The 25,158-nt window shown below is 42.0% G+C and overlaps 1 protein-coding gene across 1 annotated transcript in view; it reads left to right on the forward strand.

Annotated features, from left to right (window-relative positions):
• DTNB (dystrobrevin beta) overlaps window positions 1-25,158 on the forward strand; it is a 131,540-nt gene that overhangs the window by 77,626 nt on the left and 28,756 nt on the right. The window contains exons 11-16 of the mRNA XM_081315041.1: window positions 2,708-2,797; window positions 6,042-6,132; window positions 15,570-15,655; window positions 19,685-19,798; window positions 20,273-20,369; window positions 22,534-22,554. Of these exons, the coding sequence (XP_081171167.1) occupies window positions 2,708-2,797; window positions 6,042-6,132; window positions 15,570-15,655; window positions 19,685-19,798; window positions 20,273-20,369; window positions 22,534-22,554 (499 nt within the window). The remainder of the gene's footprint in view (window positions 1-2,707; window positions 2,798-6,041; window positions 6,133-15,569; window positions 15,656-19,684; window positions 19,799-20,272; window positions 20,370-22,533; window positions 22,555-25,158) is intronic.

Consider the following 25,158-nt stretch of genomic DNA (forward strand, 5'->3'; position numbering starts at 1 on the left):
ATTCAAAGATATGGGACTTCTGTTTGAAAGGTGAGGCAAATAATGTTCCAGTTTGAGGCATTGACGTGACATGTCTCATATGTGCAGAAGTGTATAAGTGTAAATCATGCTAACATATACACTTCCAATAGTTTTATAAACATTTGTTCTGCTCTCCAGTCCAGTGTCTGTTAGAGCAGATAACAATAGAATAATAATGTTTTAAGAATTAAAAAGAGCAGTATCAAAATCATGTTAGCAAATAGTAAGTGAAATCACCCTTTATTAGTAAAAATTTCTCAGATTTTACCCAATGGAAAACTCCTTGAAGAGAGTTGTATTTCTATTCAGGAGGACCCTTGTGTTGAGCTTCCTGCCTTAAGTGAAGGGTAACTACTTTCACTGCAAAGAGAATCTTTTCTTCACTTCCAAAGAGACAAAGAGCCATATTACTTTGAAAATATTGCCAAACATTCATCAGGGTGTCTGCCTGTTTTGCATTATCCAAGAAGGAAGCTAAATTCCTTGCCTTCCAATACAGTGCTATCTGGATCTTGTGGAGGGCCTCTTAGTTTATGACAAAGAGTGGTATTCATTGTCACTAAGCTCAACTTTATGGCAAGCTTGCACAGGCAAGCCAGCTGGAAAGCGTAATGACATTAAAGCAAGATGTGGGGTCAAAGCAGAGCATTGTAAATATTCTTAGGCCATAAATGTTATTGGAAAAGGTCAGTTGCTCCAAATTGGAAAAAAGATCTGATTTTCAGCTGGGGCCGTGAGCTACACAGCCCCATGCTGCCTTGTGATGGTGAATACTCAGCAATTAATATTTTCTTCAGCCAATTTCATTACATCATAGAGAACATAGGAGAAGGAGAACAGCTGTAAAACTAGGAGATTAATAGATAATAGCCAAGTAACCAGTTACTGCAGATACCTGTCTACCTGTTTAAGTGAAAAATTCAATGTTTCATAAGCTTTCCTGAATATGGAAGTTGCCCTGAATGTTCCAATTTCAGTTAATTGCCTCTCTGTAGTGCTGATGATTAAGTCCCTTCCACTGTTGCTAGCAGCATTTTTCTTACAAAAGAATGAATTTGTGACAATGAATACTTTTTCACAATTTGGACAAAAAGAAATCAATTAAGAAACAGATTTATTGAACAACAGCATGGAGCACAATAAAGTAATCCAGCAAAATGTCATGAACCCAATCAAGCCCTTTTCAAATTAGTGAAGTAAGGCAACTTGAATTGTTTAGTAACATTATTTAGTGTCCCCAATTAACCACTAAACTTTATTTCTGTAGAAACTGCCTAACCTTGGTGTCTAAAATGAGTTCTGACTTCTTTAGGACAATTTACTCAGCTCTGACAAGCTGGCTCCTAGGCACAGCAAGATGAAGTCATCTCAAAAACAAAATATCTATATAAATACAATTCATATCTTAGAGAAAAAAGCAGTCTCCTAGTTGTTGTTTTGTAGTAGGAAATATTAGATTTTTAAAGTTCAAAATATCCCTAAAAATAACTTTAGGTACTTTTTAAGACCTTTAGCTTGTATACCCAAGATGACACTACATTCATATACAGTACATCAACCTCTGAAAGGATGGGACAGTAAAGTAGAATATCCATAATATGCATTAATCATGTTACATTTACAAACTAATGAAATGTAAAATGTCCAAAATAATTTTCCTCACCTTGCATTTCTTGTTCCCCCCCCCGTGTGTGTGTGTGTGTGTGTGTGTGTGTGTGTGTGTGTGCTTTGTGCTTTGGTTTTGGGATATCCAAAAAGTGTTTATCCCATGTCTTAATAAGTTTTCCAAGGACTCAACTGAACTGAACTGTTTTCCTCTGCTTTTTCTGAGACCACAAATGAGTTATCTATGTTCCTCTCTCCTCCACCCCGCCTTATATTAAGGCTTCTTTTATATTCTACAAAAGGAAATATATGGGAAGCAGACCCTGTCTGTCAAAGGCATCCTTTGTCTAATGAGTCCTTACTTACATTAATGGACATCCTCTACCACTTTCCGCTTATGCTATGCTCTATTTTGGAGGTCAGATGGAAGTAGTGAATTATATTCTATCTTACAGTTGAAATGGGACCTTTTTTTCAGGAGTTTGTCTAGAGGACTAAGGTAATGAAAGGACAAGGATTTGGGGTAGACCATGGAAGCCAATCTGATGCCTCAGCCTAATGACGTAGTCCTCTGAAAAAACCAAAATATGGATTTGAATATGTAGGATTGTCAAAGAAGAATGTTTTGACTGGGTATCATTTAACTGTATGTCTGTTAGAACAATGCATCTGCTAATAGTGCATACAAACAAAGGACAGGAGAGTGGTTACACTTGGGGTTTACCAAATAATAAACATCCTTGCTCTTCCATGAATTAGAACCATGTTATAGTCTGTTTTCTAGAAATGATGCTGCTAGTTTCCCGTCAGAATTGCGGACTCCAAATTAATAGTGCAGTTTCAGAAGAGGAGAGAAAAAGAATATGATGACAGGCTACCTCATTCTTCATGTCTTGTTGATCCCTTACTTCTAACAAGAGACTGCTGCCTATTTAAGTCCGTCTCCCCTACCGCCCTCTAACGTTTACATATGTTAACTATTATTTTTAATCATGTTATATTCCTCAAATAATTTACATTATTTCATTGCGTCATCTTCATTTCTGTTGAGTTTTGCTTCCTTTGCTTTCCATATCCCTAGGTTGCAGCAAAGCCTGGCCCCCTCCGATGGGCTCAGTGATGAGCATGTGCTGATAGCAGCCTATGTGAGCCAGCTACAAAGCAGCACACGGTTAGTGCTAGGCAAGCAGATTGTGTGGAAAGGGTGTGGGGTACCTAGGGTGATTTATTCTTTTCCCTTTCAGAACTTTGTTGGATGTCCTATATAGGCAGCTGGCTTGGCCCAGCCCACTAAAACAAGTGTTAGGAAGGTCTGTGATTAATCATTTTTATTTTATATATGTTTGCTTGAAAAGCATTATTGATTTTAAAAAAGGTCCGTGACTAAATGTTATGAAGAAAAAAAGAACCAATTTAAAAATGAGATGTTTGTGGATGCACTCATTGGATTTCAAACAAGATTGCTTTTGAAGGAGATTCTGTTTGTAATAATTTGATGGAAATTTGGAACAAATATCAAAATGAGGAGTTTTAACTGGGCTTCTTGCTATGGTTCAACTAAATAAATGGTGTTGGGCATGAAATGTAACAACTACGAAATATTTTAATTTCTTAAAAACCCCTAAATGTGAGGAAGCATGAATAATGTTTTCTTCTAGGCTTCAAATGATGAACTACTGAGTTGTTACAGGGATAATCAAGATTCCTACTGAGTAATTCATGAGAATGTAGTTCCAATGGATAGCTCTAGCAGTTTTATCTAGAAGTAATCCCAGGTCTTTTCTAAGTTCCTGAATTTCAGAAATTATTCTTGATTTCTTTAAAGATAGCCCTCGGATGAATATACCAGTGATAAACTAGAATGGTGCACATCTATATTATGCCACACTGATTTTGCCCATTCGTGCTAAATGCCTGATGCTTTGAGATAAAAAATGGAGTTGGGTTGCCTTATGCTGCCATACAGCTTTTTAAAAAGAATAGTATAAGGAAAAGAATTCCTTCCCACAGAGAAAACCAGTAAGCCAAAATAGGCAATGCGATACTGTCAGCACCTTTTGATCCTCTGAGTGAGATCATTTCTAGAAGGGGCACTAATTACATTGTCCTATAAAGCTATGATTTGCAAAGTGGTGTCCAATCTTCCTTCCAAAATGGGTTATGTTGTTTGTATTACTGTATATTAGAAAAATAGTTTAAAAATGGGGAGTTGCCATTTTGGAAACCAGTTTGGCCAATTTCTGGCATATTTATAAGTATGTGTCTGGCCTTCATAGTCATTCTTAAAAGTAGAGAATACACGAGGGTAATAGAAGAGATTGTGGAAGGCAATTTCAGTATTTGACTTTTGGTGAATGAATGCCTTGTAACTTGTACTTCCTTGATAGCTTCTATTTTAGGAAAGTTACACCCAATATTTCAAATGTGTCCACAAGTATTTGCCATAATATGTGGAAGCACCATAAACTGGTTTCCTTCAAAAGAAAAAAAACTGTATAAAACAACAATAATCAAATAAATAGATTGTTGTGACTTCAGCTTAAAAGAATCTGGGTTTACTTTTAGCTGATTGAGACATTAAAAAGTTTTCATTTTAATGATAAAACTTTTTTGATACATGGCATGGCATTGTTCTGGTATAAGCAACTCTGTCAGTGTGATCAGGTTTGTCATGGTACAGCCTGTTCATATTACAAAAACCAATTAGGTCTAGTGAATAAGGCACCAGGCTGGAAACCAGGAGACTGTGAATTCTAGTCCCACATTAGGCATGCAAGCCAGCTGGGTGACTTTGCCTAGTCACTCTCTCTCTCAACCCCCAATGTTAGGCTAGGCCACCAAACTGGTAGGTCAAGTCCTGTCACAGCCAATGGATCAATAAAAAAACACCCATATTCTGCACTTGGGGTAAAATACTAGGGGGGGAAAAGCCTGTTCATATTGCAGCTTTTAATCAGATTTCTGATTTAATTCCTCTTAAAAGTTAGTGTTTTTGTAGCAGCCCTGGCAACCATTTAGCAATAGAGAAAAGGATTGTCTTGTTTTGGGGTCCATCTGAGGAAGAAGACTGCTGGAAATTTCTTGCTTTGGCACCTGATGTGATAAATAGCTGCCCTCTTACTACCAGTCTGGTGGCAACCTGCAGTTATTCTGTCTTTCTTGTCTTAAAAGGCTTGAAGGCTGCAATGAAGAATTGCACAGTGAAAACTTCACTAGAAGCAGTAGTCATTTTTAATGTTCTCCAGCCATAAAAATCCCATTCACCTTGACTGGATTTTGGCATACCAAAGTATTTGATAATGTTTAATGCATTTGTCCTTGTATAAGTACAGTATAAGATGCTTCTGCCTAATACAAGGGTTTTACTTTAGATATGATTTTTGCCTCTCATGTTGTCTTTCCAAGCCATTCATATGACTTTGTCATCATGTTTCTTTTGTTTTCCCTCCCCCCATATTTCCTTTTTAGGGGACATAATGGGTTCATAGCAGAAACTCTATAAATGAAATTTCTATTAATGTTATACTACTACCTTTTTAGGGACGCGGTGGCTCAGTGGGTTAGGACGCTGAGCTTGTCGATCAGAAGGTCGGCAGTTTGGCGGGTCGAATCCCGAGTGCCGCGTAACAGAGTGAGCGCCTGTTACTCGTCCCAGCTTCTGCCCACCTAGCAGTTCGAAAGCACCTAAAAATGCAAGTAGAAAAATAGGGACCACTACGGTGGGAAGGTAACAGCGTTCCGTGCGCCTTTGGCGTTTAGTCATGCCGGCCACATGACCACGGAGACGTCCTCGGACAAGCGCTGGCTCTTCGGCTTTGAAACGGAGATGAGCACTGGCCCCTAGAGTTGGAAACGACTAGCACACATGTGCGGGGGAACCTTTACCTTTACCTTTACTACCTTTTTGAAGAAATATGGTTTCAATACGTGCATTCATGTTCTGAGCATATGAGCCAATCACCCAATCTCTATGCTGTGACACAAAGTCAGTGCAATGTTATTTTTTGTACTATTTCATATTAAAACATCTTTTACCTGTTTTTTAAAAAATGCATGCTTAAATTTAAAAAATTGATACTGGAAATAGTGAAGCTAGTAAATGACAAGGGTGAGCTTGCCTACATGAATGCAGTACTCCCCAGAAATATTGTATGGAGAATATGTTGCAGTTGTACATACACTTTTCAACAAAATGCAGTTAGAAGCCATAATTATAGAATTCCCATGAATTATTACTTTTTTATGCAAAAATGAAATTGGGCATGATTGGCTCATGAATGAAGCTTGAGAATCGGTTCCTAAGATACACTGATTTAATTCTGTACCATGTTGGACAATCACTTAGATTCCTGGTGTGATTTAATATTATAGAATTGCAAGTACCAATTGGTAAATGTGAGATCTCTTTCCTTTAGCAGTGTTTTGGACAGTCCTAGCAGACTGGATGAAGAGCATCGGTTAATTGCTCGGTATGCTGCCAGGTTAGCTGCTGAAGCTGGAAATGTGGTGAGCAATTGAATTTATTTCTTGGCATCTGAGCTTTTATCTTCTTTTCTTTGATAATCAAGGTGCAAATGTGAGATGAGTTCCCAAACGTGTGATAAGTTCCGAAATCCTTAGAAAACTAAATTAGGAGAAGGGCACTAAGCCAGGAAATCCTGAAGTCATCTTTCTTGTGTAGGGTTTCATGAGCAAAGCAGTGGCTCATGCTAGTATTGCACAGTGTTTGTTAAAAGGAATTGATATATAAAAATAACATTCATGTGGCAGGATCCTTGCAGTCTCTTTGTGGTGATGTATCACAGAGCAAATCCATAGGATAGATCCCAAAGAAGAACTCATGTCCTGATGAATCACCACTTAAGTATGAGTGAGTAGTGTTCCAAAAAGGCCAGTGCAATTCTAGGCTGCATCAATAGAGGGATAGCATCAAAATCACAAGAAATAATAGTGCTGCTCTATGTTACACTAATGAGACCACATTTGGAATGCTGCATCCAGGTCTGGTCACCACGATACAAAAAAATGCTGAGGCCCTTGAGAGAGTGCCGAGAAGAACAACAAAGATGACAAGGGGACTTCCTCATACAGTGAACTACTAGGGGAACTAGGTACGTTTAGGCTCAGGGGAGACAGGATAGCAGTCTTCCAGTACTTGAAGAGTTGTCACAGGGAAGAGGGGGTTGATTGGTTCTCTATACCGTAGTACCTGAGGACAGGACAAGAAGCAATGGTGGAAGCTTATCAGAGGGAAACTCAACCTGGACATAAGGATGAATTTCCTGATAGTGAGAATGGTTAATCAACAGAACAGCTTGCCTCCCGGAGTTGTGGGTGCTCCATTGCTGGAGATTTTCAAGAAAAAATGGGACAATAATTTGTCCAGGATGGTATAAGGACTCCTGCCTTAGGCAAGGAATTGAACTAGGAGATCTCCAAGGTCACCTCCAGCCCTATGATTCTATGAACTCCAATAAATAGTGTTGTGATATGCTATTTGTCAGGGGGAAATCAGATCAGGCTGAAATATCAGGCTGAGATATGTAGCATAGCTTTCTAGCATGGTGCTTCCATTGTTCTATCAGATAATGAAGGCCATTTTTCTGTTTCCTCATCATAACCCAGTGCTAGGTATTGAGCCTGCAGAATTCTCCATGGGTAAAATGCACAGACACTTGCACACATGCACGCACACACAAGCACTCACTTTTAAAAAGGGAAAAGTCCATGTAATTTAAAGAATGAAAAATAAACAGGAATGGTACTATTAAAAATCATGGTATGTCAGAGTCCTGATATAAAAAATGTTGAGACTCTAGGTAGAGTGCAGAGAAGAGCAATAAGATGATTAGGGGATTGAACGCTAAAACATATGAAGAACAGTTGCAGGAATTGGGTTTAATAAAAAGAAGGACTAGGACTAGCAGTGTTCCAATATCTAAGGGACAGCCACAAAGAAGAGGAGATCAACCTATTCTCCAAAGCACCTTAAGACAGGATAAGAAGCAATGGATGAAAACTAGTCAAGGAGAGAACCTTTCTAGAACAAATGAGAAAATTTCTGACCAATACAATTAATCAGTGGAATGATTTGCCTCCAGAAGTTGTGGGTACTGAAACATTGGAGGTTTTTAAGAAGAGATTGAGCAATGATTTGTCTAAAAGTATAAAGTTTCCTGCTTGAACATGGGGTTGGACTAGAAGACTTCTAAGGTCACTTCCAACTCTGTTATTCTGGTATTATTATTCCGTTACATTCTCTTGCTGGCAAGTTTAGAAATAGTATCATCCAAAGTCATCTTCCAACTGATTTATGTTTTTAGTTGCCTTGAGTGTCACTGAGCAATGTGTGTCCCGAGATGAGAAGATGGGAGGTGTTTGCATGTGACTCTATATGCTCTTGAATATGAGTGCCACTTCTCACCTCTTGAGGATGTGTGTCCTTCAGTGAGTCAGCAAGATGGATGTTTTCTATTTTTATCAGCAGCTCAATTATTGCTGTGCAGATTGCAACAACTGCTTGTGTAAACTAGAGATATAAATGGAAAATGCCATGTCCCATATCTCTGTATTAAGATATGAGAGAAGGACAGGTGTTTCCACAAAAATCACATTTTAATTGATTATTAATAAATTTTTAATTGCTAGCAATGGATTTTTTTTTCAAGTTTTGTTTCCTGAAAAGCCTTTGGGGATTAGGATAGATCACTTCAAATGGATTACAAATATAATTTCAGAATGACTACATCACATAGGAATATCGAGAATTAAGAAATTAACTTTTAATGACTATAATGTATTTAATCCCATGTTTCCAACACATTGCATGAGTTCAACAGAGCTAAAAGTGTTTCGCTGCTGATTTTTGTTTGTACTCAATGTCTGATGCATCTCACTGCATTGTCCAACAATAGTCAGCGAGCACTGATGGATTCTAGTTGTCCTCATACCATTTTTCCATTGTGACAATGTTCTGGTGAAACCTTTCATCATGATTGTCACTGACTACATGTAGATCTTTGGGAAAGAAGTCCAAGTGTGAATGTAGAAAACGAATCTTTGGTAATATATTGCGCTTTATGGTCTTCTATGCTGTAAGAAATTTGTCAATCAGCTGAATGTAGTTTAGTGCTCTGTAGTTGCCAAGAAAATTCTCAACAACACCCTTGAATGCTTTCCAAGCAATTTTCCCTGACCCTATTAACAGATCTTTGAACTGCTTGTCATGGATCTGATCTGTGGACCAACAAAAATGCCTTTCTTAATCTTCATATCCATTATTCTTAGAAACATTTGTCTCATATAACAAAAACCTTCACCTTCCTTGTTCATTTCTTTCACAAAGGTTTTATGTGAAGTGGAGGCATAAATATCTTTATTGGGTCAACAGATAGTTCATGTGCTACATTTTTCTGTCCTATCTTTCAGAGTGGCCATTTCTTTTTAATATAATGTGAGTCTCTTGCATGGCTGCTCCATTCACACATGCAATAACAGTACTTCGTATATCTGAGTTGTATTCCTTTTTTTTATTGAAAAGTTTTACAATACATTTTTATAACAAAACAAAACCCCTCCCAACCCCCTCCCCCCTCCCCAACCCTCCCCAACACCTCCCTCCCCCCTCCCCCCTCCCCGACTTCCCAGAGCTAAATACAAGGTATAAAAATACAAACAATCATAATCTACCTTATGCAAACAACAATAAGCTATTAAATCTATCACACTTTAACTCTTATAAAATAACTACAAGCTATTAGCTACTATTCCAAGGAGCAGCACCACGGCTTTTAGATTTCCACAACTGTTCCAGTTGCACTTGGTGTACTATATGTGCTTCAACAACAGTTCCATGTTTACCTATGTTTCTTTCATGTGTGCAGCTTAGCCAACAGGTACTGTAGGGTGTACATTGCCATTGTGTAACAAGACAGCCTTGAGACTTAATACTGATGGATCAGTAGAGATGCCATTAAGGAAGATGATAGCTGTTGCTTGAGGTGATTGGGAGGAGAATGCTGTAAAAACATTTTGTTACATGAGGAAGAGCAACAATAATCTTTTCTAATACTTGGCTGTAGTTGGCTGGCTAAATATTGGGAGAATATGGCTGGACAGATGTCACTGTTTTGAGCTTTTTGCAATGTATCAGGCTGAATATTTAATACTGGAGTGCCTCTGGTTAAAATCATGAGGTCGCACTGGATATGGCCCAATTCACCCTTTATGGAACTGGGATTTGTATAGTTGAAAGTCATGTTGGAATATTTGGTCAAAGTGTACTCAAAGTTTTTTTCTAAAGATTCTCTAATCATAGCCAAGAAAAAAGAACCTTTTCAAAAGAAGGTAAAATATTTTGTGGATTGAAAGAATCTTTAATTTCTGGTTCTTTTTTACCTGCATGGAGCACAATTTGTCCTCCCTTCTTTTCTTATGTACACTTTAGGGAATAATAGAATTGGTGACCATTCTTCAAAAATGACTAATAAACAGTAATTAAAAAAATACATTTCCCTACTAATGCTTTCATTTACAACAACAAAAAAACAGTGTGAAACTGATTAAGGTCTAGTCAATTCTACAAAACAAGCATCCTCTTCTTTTAATTGGGGCTGATGTTGCCTTAGATTCAGGCACTGTAGGAAAAAACTCCATCCCAATTCAGAACAGTAAAAACACAACAACTGAAGGGTGCATTGAAGGTTTATTGAATCGGGGATCATGGGGTATTCTCAACAGGAGATGAGTTTAGAGTCACGAAGGCAACTATCCCTGTTCTCTCCCCATATCAATTTCTTCTAACAAGGTGCTTCGTTGAGTTTTTCTCATTGTACATTTTTTTTCCTGCCGTTCTTGCCAGATGTTGAGAAACTGCTCATTAAGTGAGCATGGAACCAAGCAACCTTTTCTGAATTCTTTTAATTTTATCATAAGTTTTCTGAGCATGCCCAAGATGGCGGGGGGTGTTTTCTGAGCATGCCCAAGATGGCGGACGTGCAGGGCTGAGCTCCGTTAGGAGCTTCGGCAATTTTAGCAATGTGGCGACCCTGGGGAGCTTCACAGTGATATTTGGGTCCTGTGAAGGTTTTGGGTGAGGAGGAGGAGGACGAGGACGAGGGAGCTGAGCTTTGGTGCCTGCCTTAAGAACGCCTGCCTTAAGAACGCCTACATGGTTTGCCTGGCTCTGGGAGCCTGGACTCACCGAGGGCTCCGAGGGCTCCGAGGACTCCGAGGACTCTCTGAAGACTTTCTGAGGATTGCCAGCTGAGCCCGGAGGAGCCTGGAGGAGCCCGGGGGAGTTTCGGGAGTTTCTGGACGGCTTGGTGGACGTGGAGGAGCTGAACAGAGCCCCGTGTTGCGTGGCGCCGATCAGCTGTTTATCGGTGCAGCAGGGACCTGGCGAACTCCGATGGAGGCTGTTGGAGGCGGAGGAGCTGGGCGGAGCCCCGAGGGAGACTGCGGAGGCTGCTGAGGCGCCTGGAAAGACCTTGATTTTTTGCTGAAGCTCCGCTCAGTGTGGCTCTGACCGGCTGACCGTTTGTGAATCGGAGGTCCCGAGACCCCTTCCACGGAGCCTGGTGGTGTTCCTGAGATCTGTGACGCCCGGATTAATTGTTTACAGCTCGGTGATGCTCCGGAACGCCTTCCCGCTGCTTGGGGAGCTGCGTGTTGTTAGATTGACTATGAATCGCGGCTTGGAGCGGCGGGGGCGCGAAAATGCTGGAGTGGTGGAGACGTCGTTTAGCTGGTTTCCGAGATGGCTGACGGTGAAGGGAGTGGGCCTCTCTGATATGGTGACCTGGCTTGGTGGTGGAACGCGGACGCTGTTGCCTCGGACATCTGTGAGGCAAAACTTAATCTCTGCGCCGCCAGAAAATCATTGGACCATGTTGTGGTTTCCCTTCCTGACTGACTATCATCCAGTCTTTTTTTTGCAACATGGAAGTGACTTATGTAACCAGAATCTCTCCTACCATTTTGTGACCATGCCGGCTTATTAATCCTGATGTATTTCATAGATTCTTTGCTCTAACTCCCTCCCCTTCTCCCCCCTCCCCTATAATAGAAGGCCCGGGTTGTAACCACTGTGGGAGAGTGGTTAGGTTTTTACATCTGCTGCCTCCCAGAGGTGAGAGCTCTGGGGGGTATTGCTCCCCCGGTTTGTATGTATCAGGTTGCCCCCCGGCTTTGACCGCCGTGAGAGGGCGGGATTCGATCTATCCCGGGATTTCCCAGCTCCAGTGGCAGTGGAGCTGGGCTGGCTCCCTGGACACTTGCCTTCGATTTATTTATTTTGAGATCCTCCCATGTTGAGTTTGATCTGGTCTGCCTTGCTGTTTTTTTGTCGGACTTGTTAAGATCATGCGTCTGACTTATTCGAGCACGACTTTATACGCTCTCAGGGGGGCCCCCCCATCCTGGGAGCGACCCGCCTTACTTTTTACACCTCCTCTTGATGAAGGGCCCGAGTGTTGGGACCCTGAGAGATGGCTGGGCATGGGTAGGGGCCTCCGATATAAGCCAAATAGGAGGCCCCTGGTTAGTTTTTTGGTTAAATTTTTTAGGAGGTTAGGGAGGGGGGTGGGAACTTCTTTTGGTTGTTCGGATATGGGGGGCAGTCCAGCAACCATTGTTCAGGCCAGGGCCGGGATTGATCGCGGAGGGGAGGAGCGGGGGTCGGTCGCCCCCGGGGCTCCAGGGCAAGTCGTGGGAATGCCTATTCCCACGACGTTAGGGAATGGCAGCAGGTGCAGGAACAGAGGGCCGTATCGACTCCAGGGAAGGCCTCTCCGCTACTTGCAAGCGGTGAGGCGTTCCGACCCTCTTGTTCTACCCCGAGGTCCCGGGAGTGAGGATGTGCAGCCTCCTGAGCTCCGGCTGGTGTACCTGAATGCCAGGTCTGTCGTTAATAAAGCTCCTCTCGTCCGTGACTTGGTCGAGGGTGAGCAGGCGGACCTGGCTTGCATCACGGAGACTTGGTTGGGCCCAGAGGGCGGTATTCCTCTGGCTGATCTCTGCCCACCAGGTTTCCGGGTGCTACACCGGCCTCGGGCTCAGGGTAGGGGTGGGGGAGTGGCTGTTGTTATGAGGGAGACCTTAGCTCCGCGGGAGGCCACCGTTCCGCAGATAGTCGGTTGTGAGTCTCTCTTCTTGAGATGCGGCCCTGGTGCGCAGTTGGGCTTGCTGCTGGTGTACCTTTCACCTAGTCACGCAGCAGCAGCCCTGCCTGAGCTTCTCGATGTCCTCTCTGGGTTGGTGGTTGAGTTCCCGAAACTTATAGTTTTGGGGGACTTCAATCTACCATCTCTGGGAGGATCATCTGAGTTGGCTCGGGAGTTCATGGCTTCCATGACGGCCATGGACCTGACGCAAGTAATTTCAGGACCGACTCATGAGGGAGGCCACACCCTTGACCTAGTTTTCTTATCTGGGCGGTGGTTAGATGATCTTGGTGGGGGCTCCCCAATTATTATGCCCCTGTCATGGACCGATCATCATCTCCTGCGGCTGGTCTTCCGTTTTGCCATCCCCCGCCGTGGGTGTGTGGAACCAGTTAGATGGTACCGCCCCAGACGCTTAATGGACCCCGCGAGATTCCAGGCAGCGCTGGGGTCCCCACCTGCCTCCCCCACTCACAGCTCGGCAGATGCCTTAGTGGAAGCTTGGGAAAGGGCAGCCACTGAGGCTCTTGACCGAGTTGTACCCTTGCGGCCCCTGACCCGATGCAGATCCCGTCGAGCTCCATGGTTCTCCGCGGAGCTCCGGGAGATGAAGCGCCGGAGACGGGGCCTAGAGAGCGGTTGGAGGTCCAGCCGATCCGAATCCGACCGATTGCGACTAAGAACCCATATTAGGTCTTATCTCGCTGCGATAAGGGTGGCGAGGTCTAATCACTTCGCTACCCTTATCGCGTCCGCAGATAATCGCCCGGCCGCTCTGTTTAGGGTGACTCGCTCCCTCCTTAATCAGGAGGTGAGGGAGGAACCCTTGCAGGGTCGTGCCGAGGAGTTTAACAATTATCTGTCGGACAAAATCACTCGGATTCGGACCGGTCTGGACTCCGACTGGGCAGAGTCTGGCGATCAGGACGCGGGTGGTCTTGTCGATATCACTTGGGAGGAGTTTGATTCTGTGACTCCGGAGGAAGTGGACAGGATTATGGGGAGACTGAGCTCCACCACATGTTTATTGGACCCGTGCCCTTCCTGGCTGACTTATGCAGCCCGGGAGAGGACACGCAGCTGGTTCCAGGCAGTTATATCAGCTTCTTTGAGTGAGGGTAGCTTCCCTGCCGTCTTGAAAGAGGCGGTGGTGAGGCCCCTCCTCAAGAAGCCTGCCTTGGACCCAGCTGTATTGAACAACTTTCGTCCGGTCTCCAACCTTCGCTTTCTTGCGAAGGTTGTTGAGAGTGTGGTGGCGCACCAGCTCCCTTTGGTCCTGGATGAAGCGGATTATCTAGACCCGTACCAATCGGGTTTCAGGCCCGGGCACAGCACGGAGACGGCATTGGTCGCGCTGGTGAATGATCTCTGGAGGGCTCGGGACAGGGGTCATTCCTCTGTTCTAGTCCTATTGGACCTCTCAGCGGCTTTCGATACCATCGACCATGGTATCCTGCTGCGGCGTCTCAGGGGATTGGGAGTGGGAGGCACGGTTTTACAGTGGTTCTCCTCCTATCTCCAGGGACGCTCGCAGTCGGTGTTGACAGGAGGGCAGAGGTCGACCGCGAGGTCTCTCGTTTGTGGAGTTCCTCAGGGGTCGGTCCTCTCGCCTCTCCTGTTCAACATCTATATGAAACCGCTGGGTGAGATCATTCGTGGCTTTGGAGTTGGGTATCATCAGTACGCTGATGATACCCAGCTTTTTCTTTCTACCCCAAACCACCCCAGTGATGCCCTCAACGTGATGTCCCGTTGCCTGGAGGCGGTTCGGGTCTGGATGGGGAGGAACAGACTTCAACTCAACCCCGACAAGACCGAGTGGCTTTGCATACCTTCATCCCGGGTCTATTCGGATATTCCATCTCTTTCTATGGGGGGTGAATTATTACCCCCCGTAGATAGGGCTCGCAACTTGGGAGTCCTCCTAGATTCGCGGCTTACCTTGGAAGATCACATGGTGGCCGTGACTAGGGGGGCTTTCGCCCAGGTTCGCCTGGTGCGCCAGTTGCGGCCCTATCTAAGCCGGGATGATTTATGCACGGTCACTCACGCGCTCGTGACCTCTCGTCTAGACTACTGCAACGCCCTCTACATGGGGCTTCCCTTGAGGACCACCCGGAGGCTCCAACTGGTACAGAATGCAGCCGCGAGAGTTGTGTTGGGAGTTTCCCGATACTCCCACGTGACACCTCTGCTCCGTGAGCTGCATTGGTTGCCAGTTGTCTTCCGGGTGAGATTCAAGGTGCTAGTAATGGCGTTCAAAGCCCTCCATGGCATGGGGCCGGAGTACCTCAGGGAACATCTGCTGCCGGCATCAAGCTCCCTGCGCCCTGTGCGTTCCCACAGAGAGGGCCTCCTCAGGGTGCCACCGGTCAGAGAATGCCGTCTGGTGGCCCCCAGGGGGAGATCCTTCTCTGTGGGCGCCCCGGAGCTATGGAACCAGTTACCGGTTGAGCTCCGGACGGCGCCCGATCTGCGCTCCTTTCGCCGCGATCTGAAAACATACTTGTTCGAGCAAGCCGGCCTGGCCTGAGGGGGGATTGGTGGGGTTTTTTATCATTTTTATTGGGGTTTTTATTATGTATCAATTGTATTTTAATCGGGCATGCATTTAATTATTTTTTAATTTTTGTAAATTTCTGTGTTTTATTCTTGCCCTGTACACCGCCCTGAGTCCTTCGGGAGAAGGGCGGTATAGAAATGATAATAAATTAAATTAAATTAAATTGTGTGTCTCTAGAATTGAGTCAGCTTATTTAAATGTTGCCTGTTTTTCACCAGACACGGCCACCAATAGATCTGGGGTTCAATTTTGATGCCAACAAACAGCAAAGGCAACTGATAGCAGAACTGGAAAACAAGAACAGGTAAGATATTGGAGTGGGAGGGGGAGTGAATAACAGCTTTTATGGGCTCTTAAGGAAGCAAACTTTCTTCATCCCTACCTAATTGGCTGAGCTTCTCACTTACTGCTGTAGTTCTGATCTCTCTCTCTCTCTCTCTCTCTCCTTCTTTCTTTATCATCTCAGGTTCAAAGTGACTATATTTTGGGGAGATAGAGCTGGTTTGGTGGTTTTTTTCTGGGGTCCAAGCCCAAAACAGCTAGATGCTAATTGTAATCAGTGGGACAGGTTTCTCATGTTTCCTGATAAGCCATGTGCAAAACCAATCACTTTGATGATATGATTTCAGCCATTTATATTCATTTCTTTAAAAGTTTTGTATGGCTGCCTATCTTAGAGCACAGCTCTAGGCAGCTCCATTTTTTTTTAGATCACAGGTGTCAAATTCGATCACGTATCGTGACGTATCACGATGTTTTTTGCCTTTGCGGAGCCGGGCATGACCTGCACATGACACATCCGGCCCACAGGCTGCCAGTTTGACACCTGTTTTAGATGGAAAACTTAAAACAAATATGCTTTATATGTTTTATATTTTAAATATGCCTTATAAGCATATTTATGCTTATAAGGCATATTTAATATGCTTATGCCTTATAAGCATATTAAAACAATAGCAAATTTATGCCTCTAAAGCTTGAGAGAGGGGGGAACCTGGATTATCCCATTTGCATGATGGGATCACTTCCTCACCTAGTATTTTCATCTCCTTACTCACTGTGCCTTGTTCTATTCCTCCCTAAAACATTAAGTGCAACTTCCAGCCGTGAGTTTACCATTTTCAATGCAACATTGCAACCATAAATATCACGATGTTTTTTGCCTTTGCGGAGCCGGGCATGACCTGCACATGACACATCCGGCCCACAGGCTGCCAGTTTGACACCTGTTTTAGATGGAAAACTTAAAACAAATATGCTTTATATGTTTTATATTTTAAATATGCCTTATAAGCATATTTATGCTTATAAGGCATATTTAATATGCTTATGCCTTATAAGCATATTAAAACAATAGCAAAATTATGCCTCTAAAGCTTGAGAGAGGGGGGAACCTGGATTATCCCATTTGCATGATGGGATCACTTCCTCACCTAGTATTTTCATCTCCTTACTCACTGTGCCTTGTTCTATTCCTCCCTAAAACATTAAGTGCAACTTCCAGCCGTCAGTTTACCATTTTCAATGCAACATTGCAACCATAAATAGTTTTACAAAACAGCAAATATTTAGAGAACAAGACCCCACAAGCTTGTAATGTTCATACATCTAATTTTCCTTCTGTTTTTCTTGTATTAAGAAATAATCTTTCTATAGCATTACAGAATCTTATGCTTAATGGGGTGTCTGTGCTATAAAAAAGTGATCATTTTCCTATAAGCTTTCTTAGATAAATGTACTTGTTCCTTGGGATGTTTGAGTTCCTATGGTAAGAAAGGGATACATATAGTATAAAAAGAGTCCTGCTGGATCAGGCTGCCGGCTCATCTAGCCCAACATTCTGTGTCACACAAAGGTCTACTAGCTGTATTTGGGAAGCTCACAAATCTGGAATGAATCAAAAGACCTCTTTTTTATTGAAAAGTTTTAAAATATATTTTGAATACAAAGAAAAAAACCCCTCCTCCCCCCCTCTCCCCAACCCTACCCTCCCCCTCCCCGACTTCCCAGAGCTGAATACAGGGTATAAAAATACAAATACACATAATCTAAAATATGCTAACAACAATAAAACATTAAATTCTATCGCACTTTAACTCTCCATCGTCTGAATAATAATAAAATAACTACAAACATCATATAGATCCACTACTTATTCAAATGCTAAATGAAACTTTTTAGTCCCATATTTGTTCTGGATATAATCAATCCATCTCCTCCATTCCACAATGTATCTCTGTTGCGATTGATCTTTCAAATATGCTGAAATCTTCGCCATTTCCGCCAAGTTAGAAACTTTTAAAGTCCACTCTTCTATAGTCGGCAGTTCTTCCTTCTTCCAATATTGCGCTACTAAAAGTCTTGCTGCCGTAATTAAATTCAACATCAACTTAATATCTATAACAGTAGTATCTGTAATAATACCCAATAAAAACAATTGCGGAGAAAACTTTATCCTTTTCTTAAATATCTTTTGCATATTCCACCAAATTTTAATCCAAAAAGCTTTAACCTTTTTACAAATCCACCATATATGAAAATACGTTGCATCCTCACAACCACACCTCCAACATTTAGGCTGGCAGTTCAGATACATACTTGCTAATTTTTTAGGATCTAAATGCCATCTATAAAACATTTTATAAAAGTTTTCTCTTAAATTTTGGGCCTGTGTGAATTTAACATTTCTAACCCAAATCTTTTCCCAAATATCCATTGTTATAACTTCTTGAAAATTCTGAGCCCACTTTATCATACAATCTTTAACAAGTTCCGTCTCTGAATCAATTTCTATTAATGCATTATATACCGGTATCCTTTTTATATGTGCTTGACCTTGATCTCTAATTTGCTTTACCAAGTTTTCATCAGTCATCGAAAAACCAGTTTTCTGGTCCTCTTTCCATCTAGCCTGTAATTGCCCATACTGAAACCAAGTTTGTACAATCTTTTCTTCTTTTAAAATATTATATGGCTTTAATTGCCATACATTCCTTTCTAAACTTAAGATTTCCTTATATGTAGTCTCATCATGTTTAAATCTCACATTTATATTTTCTATTGCGTGTTTAGGTATTGCCCAAATGGGTATCTTGTAGTTTAACTTATGTCTATACTTTTTCCAAACTCGCAACAGAGCATACCTTAAAATATGTATCTTAAACACATTATCCACCTTCTTATCATACAATAAATATGCATGCCAACCAAATAACAAATCATGACCCTCAAGATTTAATAATCTCCCTTGTGTTAAATTAAACCAGTCACTTATCGCTGACAAAGCAGCAGCCTCATAATATAATTTAAAATTCGATTAAAATTATAAACAACCAAACTGAATAACTTTTAAAAGGGAGCTGAATATCAGTTTATCAGTAACCATTAATATTGACGACTGCTCCCTGCTCCCTAAAGAGGCAGTAGACATTATTCTATTTTATTATTTTTTATTTTTATTATTATTTTTTTTATGCTGCCCATCTCTCCCATAAGGTGACATTATACACTGGTTGTTCTCGAACAGCCAGTATAAGAGGTCTAAAAGAACAACCGAGAACAACCAGTGTATAATGGAAGGTACACAACCAGTGTATAATGTCACCTTATGGGAGAGATGGGCAGCATAAAAAAAATAAAAATAAAAATAAAAAACAATAAAATAGAATAATGTCTACTGCCTCTTTAGGGAGCAGGGAGCAGTCGTCAATATTAATGGTTACTGATAAACTGATATTCAGCTCCCTTTTAAAAGTTATTCAGTTTGGCTGTTTATTGCCCCCAATTGCTGCCCCCGGGTTTTGCAGTTTAATTGTGCGCTATGTGAGAAAATATTACCTTCTTTTTGTCTTGCAGTTATTTTCAATACACGACCTTGAGTTTTAACACTGTAACAGAGGGAAAACTCCTCCATGTTATCTAAACCGTGCAAGATTATATGTATCTGTATTATACATCGCTTTATTCTCTTTTCCAATCTAAAGAGCCCCAGGTGTTGTAATCTCCCCCTGTAGGGAGACATTCGTCTAATCATTAGTTGCCCTTTTTTGCACATTTCATAACACTATAATACTCTTTGTAAGGTGCAGTGATCAGAACTGAGCACAATATAGCAAATGTGATCGCAGACCATAGATTTCTATAATAACATTATTGTATAGACATTTCTGTTTCCAGTTCCCTTCCTAATGGTTTCAACCATTAGACTCTATTAATGTATAGGAGGATATCTTTGGGGTATTAACTGGCCCTTTCAAACTCCAGAAAGCACATCCGTGGTATTTGAGTGAAAAAGAAGAATTGTGTTTAACTAATTTCACATTTATTTTTCTAGAGAAATACTGCAAGAAATTCAGCGCCTCAGACTAGAACACGAACAGGCTTCCCAGCCAACACCTGAAAAAGCCCAGCAGAATCCAACTTTACTGGCCGAATTAAGGCTATTGCGGTAATCAACCAACCTTTGCCAAATTAATTTAGGGCAGACATGTCCAACACAAGGCCCGGGGGCCAGATCTGGCCCGCGAAGTGGTTTCATGTGGCCCGTGAAGCCATCCTGGAAACAGTGAGGGAACGGCCCCCACTGCCTTGGCCCTGGCCCAGAGACCCTCCTGGCCAGAGACCCTCAGATCTGTCCCACTCATGCCCAGGCCCCCATAGGCACCCTTGATGAGAACGATGTAGAGCTGGCCATGCCCACCCAGTAGCCATACAAACTCTAGTCACGCACACCCAGTAGGCCACGCCCACCCTGCCATACCCACCCGGCCCCCAGAGGGCAACCGCAATGCTGATGCGGCCCTCAATGAAATTGAGTTTCACACCCCTGATTTAGGATATTGAATACAGAAGCAGTGATAATCAGAACAGAAAGAGCAAGATAACAAACTCATGAAATTATCCTTTTATTAAACTTGAATAGGCAAAGGAAAGATGAACTGGAACAACGAATGTCTGCTCTTCAGGAAAGCCGAAGGGAACTGATGGTACAACTGGAAGGACTCATGAAGCTGCTCAAGGTACATCATGTCTGCATTATCCTATGGCCATTGTAACTGCAGTGCTAATTGGCCATTTGTGTTGTGACCTTCTTATTTCACTTCTTGGAGCATGCTTTTTTAACTGAACTTTTTTTATCTGACATTTGAAGGGATTGGATTTGTTGCATAGAGAGATGAATGAGTGTTCTGTACCAGCCTGCTACCGGCCCTGCAGAAAAGGCAGGGACAACCCCCTTTTACAAGAAGGCAAGAGGCTGGAACTAAGCCTACCAAATTTATGGATACAAAAGCAAACAAGACACAAACCATGAAACAGGAGCTATTCAAGCGGTTGCCTTCAGCAAACCAGCCCTCCCACGCATTCCCCTTTTATACAGTTCAGGGCGTGGCTTCTCTCTGCCTCCTTCCGAGGTGCCCCATTGCCTTCCTCTGTTTACTCCTGATTGACTGCCTCCTGCGTCGGGCGTCCTTGAACAGGGCCAGCTGTGGGTCATCTTCATCCACGCTGTCAGGCTCACACAGCTGGGTCTGCGTCGTGACCAGGTGGGAGGGGCCTGGCTAAGGGCTCTCATCAGCAAGCTCTCCAACCCCTCAGGAAGCTCTTCAACACCCCCCTCCTCCTCTGAGTCGTCCGACCCAACTGCCGAACCCACAGGCTGACCCTGAATCACAACAATGAGTTTGGTTGCTAAAGCATATAGGAATAGCATAGACCTGAGATAGCTCTTGTGCTAGATTTTGTCTTTGGTTGGTAGGAATCAACTGAAACTGCCTGTTCCAGTTGTCTCCCTCTCCCCATTCTTAATTGCTTCTTCCCGACCAAAAAAAAAAGTCCAGGTTTCTACTTGATGCAGGAACTCTAAAGCTAGATCAGCCCAGCATCTGCTGAAAGGTTGTTATGAGGAAGAACACGCCCTATATCTCTAACTTTAAGGAAGATTGTGTTTTTTGTCTCCAAGACTACAGTTTTTTGGCGTAATCTGTTGAGGGCTATATACTAGGGGTGGCTGGGATCAGGGCCAAACGTAGATGAGATAATCTTTGCTCTACGTGCCTCTTCCAGTGGGGAGGGATAAATTGTTTTGAAAGAGACCTGAACTAATTGCTTGCAGAGGGCTTTTGAAAGTAGGTCGAGAGCTGCATGCAACTTTAGGGGGAGAGATTTTCTACCCTACGCTACATAATTGATTTCACTGATGGTTTGCTGTTATTGACAGAAAAACCTATTGAAATCTGAAAATATATTGAAATATAATTTAAGTCCCTTATATATACAGCCATGCCCTCTGGGACAGCAGACAGCAAATCATCTTCTTTTTCTACCAGATCTTTGAAGACTACTGTCCTGACCCTACTCAATCTTTTTGGTGTGTTCTGTCAGCATTTCCTCATAGGTTTTGTCTTCCGTACTCCTGAACATTTTAGTTCCTAACGTCTGAATCTGATCCACTGTATCTATAAAACTACTTATTTGATTTAGTATTTAAATTATAACCCTCAGATGGGTTGGAATATGGGTACATTTCTGTGAGGGACTTGGAGTGTTACAATGCACTTCTTTGTGTGTGTGTGTTTTTTTCCACATATGAAGATAGTGAGGTGGAGAGTTTAATTACAAAAGTTAAAAGTAATGTTTGGGCATTTTGCATTTGCCCAAAGAATTAAGAGCATAAAAGGTTTCACAGAATTTGAGAATGTTTTTCTGAACCAACAAGATCTTTTATCATTCATTCAGATCAAGGTTCAGGACCATTAGAATTAGGATTGGAAAGGAATTTGAAAGTGGATAGCTTCATATTTGCAGGTGATAGATGGTCAATGTCAACTTGTTATATATTATACTATATATTACCTCTGATATCAAACAAAGTTGCCTTGAATAACAATTGCTGGGGAGAAGGTATAAAACCAACTAGTTGTGTTTATGATTTGTTTTGTGGACTTCCCTTACAAACATCTTGTCTGGCAAACTCTTGTGTTTTCATGGAACCATGAATCCTCCAGGTGTGAGACAAGAAAACCCCCAGGGTCTGGCAGTGTTTTATATCCTTATTCCTTGTGTCTTCATGTGTTAGGTCACATTGGTGTTCCCTCTAATACTCAACTGTGTTTTCATTTTCAAGATAACAATTGTCCTTTCTTTTTTCTTTCTCTCTCATGTTCCATTTACAATTCTCTGTAGGAAGAAGAACAAAAACAGGCAGTAAGTTAACAGCCTTGACAGTCATTTTTCTTTGATTCTGCATGAAACGACTGGGTGTTGCGTTTGTCGTGATGGGGTTGGATGCAAATAAATTGAGCAGCGTAGAGCCGCATTTTGCTATCATCTTTATTCCTCAGCAACCTTTTTGTTCCCTATTAAGCATGAGCTTATTAACCCATGACGCAACTACTTCCCATATAAAATGAAATTTGTTGCCTGACAGTATAACTAACAAGACCTTCTTCCAGGTTTTTAAATATATATATATCTGACAAAAATTAGAGGTTCAGTCCCTATTGCCTATTCTGGTAGCCTTCTTTGTCCTGAGGTCTCTGATAGCAATTTTTTCCCTTCGTGAATCTTGCATTTGCCTGATGGCCATGAATACATGCATAAAAATGACTGCTCTGGGCTTTGGAGGCCCTGAGCCTTGCAAGCTTGACAACTGCTCAGCAAAGCTCCAACTTTCAAGGGCTCAGGAGGAGGAGCATGTCGCTTCCTTCCTCAAGATGTCCTTCAACCCAGCTCAGTTTTAACTCTGAATACACTCCAGAGGGAGCCCTTTTTCTTTCCTAAGCAAGCAGCCATTACTGCAGCAGCTCTGTTTATGGCAGAATTGATTTAAGCTTCAAAGGTACACAAGATGTTAGAAACTGATTTTGGGAAAATTAGACATATTTGCTCTATCCGGAAATAAATCTTATGATCACTGAAGCAAATATACTTCCAGAAACCCTGAACTAAAAGTTTATTCTGCTGACTTGAAGCTAAGGTAACTTCCATCTGTGCTATTGGTGCAAATCTAGTGCCTTGTAATGTCTGATGGCTTCTCATTCTGCCCATTTGTTCTTATGGCCTGTGAAGGTAGAGCCAAATTGAAGGTGGTACTTTTCATCTGCCAAATGTATATGAAGGTAAAGATCAAAGAGACTTGTTTGCTACATAATACCATTGGCCCATTTGCTCTTGCCTGCTCTCTGGACAGGGTAAATACATATCAAGCAGAAAAAGAAAATGGTCTTTGCATTTTTATTTTTATTGGTTTAATTATTTTAAAATACTTATATGGCCACTCATGTTACATATGATTTCAAATTACTAACAACGATTTAACATGGTAACAATAACACAAATAAAGGAAAAATAACTATCATCACATTACAACAATATCAAACTCTCAGAAGAATAAACACAAAAACATGCAAATCATATAAACCAGGTTCATTTAACATCCCAGCTCAAAGCTTCGTAGAAATGTCAGGTCTTTAAGGCTTATAGAATACAGACTATCTGTATTCTGTGGGGAATGATGTTCCATAGGTCAGTCACAGAGAAGGCATATATCCTGGATTTCATCATTTATTTATTTTTTCCCTGACCAGAAGGTTCCAAATATTCTTCAAGGGCAGCCCATGTGATGTATATTATAGTAGTCCAGACAGGAGGTGACAGAAAATGAGTAACCATAAGACGATTTCCCAGGCTATAAGTGGGTAGAGTTAGCGCACAAGATACATTTGTGCAAAGACCCTCTTGGCTACAGTTAACACCTCCCTTTTGAACAGGAGCTACAAGTCCAGGAGGACCCCCAAGTTGCATACCAGTTCTGCTTGGGAGAGTGCATCTTCATCCAGAGTTGGAATGGAAGAAATGAAAAATCTCCAGATGCAAAAGGCCTCAAGAGCTATAGCCATTTGGTCTTGCCAGGAGTGAACTGAAGACTGTTCTTTCCCATCCAGATTCCTATAGTTTCAGTCTGAAACCCAATTGAAAAGATAATCCATTTCCTCCAGGGACCTGTGGAATTTCATGTGAACTACCTTCTCAACATCCATGAAAAGAGAAGGAGGAAACTGGACAAAAAATGTCTAGATTTATTGGATTCAGCAATGGCTTCTCGAAGAGAAGGTGGACTATTGTCTCTTTCAGAGTATAGGAACCCCTCCCTCCTTCCTTCAGAGAAGCATTTGCCATTACACAGGCCCAACCGTATATCACCTCCCATGTGGTGGTAACCAACCAGAGAAGGGACATTGATTTAAAGCAAATGTGACTGAACAAATGTGACCTTGATGGCCTTGTTCACTTCATGGGACAAATAAGCTAAAACTTTTCCAAGATAAGGAGGGAAGACTGCCTCATACACAATTACATAAATTAATCCAAGCAACTTTATTTTATAGATGTTGAATATACACCTCGCAATGGCTTTGCAGAGGTTTCTTCAGACTCTCCTTAAGTAGAACACACCAAGTCATCCTAATCAGGACTTGTGTTTGCCTGTCCTATTCCCATAAAATCGCTGAAGATTATACTACGCATCTCCTTGGGAGAGAAAATATGCATAAAAATTGAAGATTTGCTGTTCAGGCAATCTCACATGTTGATTGGCTATTCCACACGTGATGTTAACAAATCCAGAGATGAATTAATTTGTTTCCAGTATTACCAATACTCATTCAACATTATAAAAAGATCCATCTTTTAGAGCATGTTGTTTTGACATAATTTCTTTCCAGATCATGAAAGACGGGACTGTTGTTCTGAATTGCTATCTTTCCCAGCTTGCCTTTTTTTTTTTTTTGATTCCCAACTCTCTACATG

Source organism: Vipera berus (genome assembly GCF_964194415.1).
Source record: "Vipera berus genome assembly, chromosome: 1".
Taxonomy (NCBI): domain Eukaryota; kingdom Metazoa; phylum Chordata; class Lepidosauria; order Squamata; family Viperidae; genus Vipera; species Vipera berus.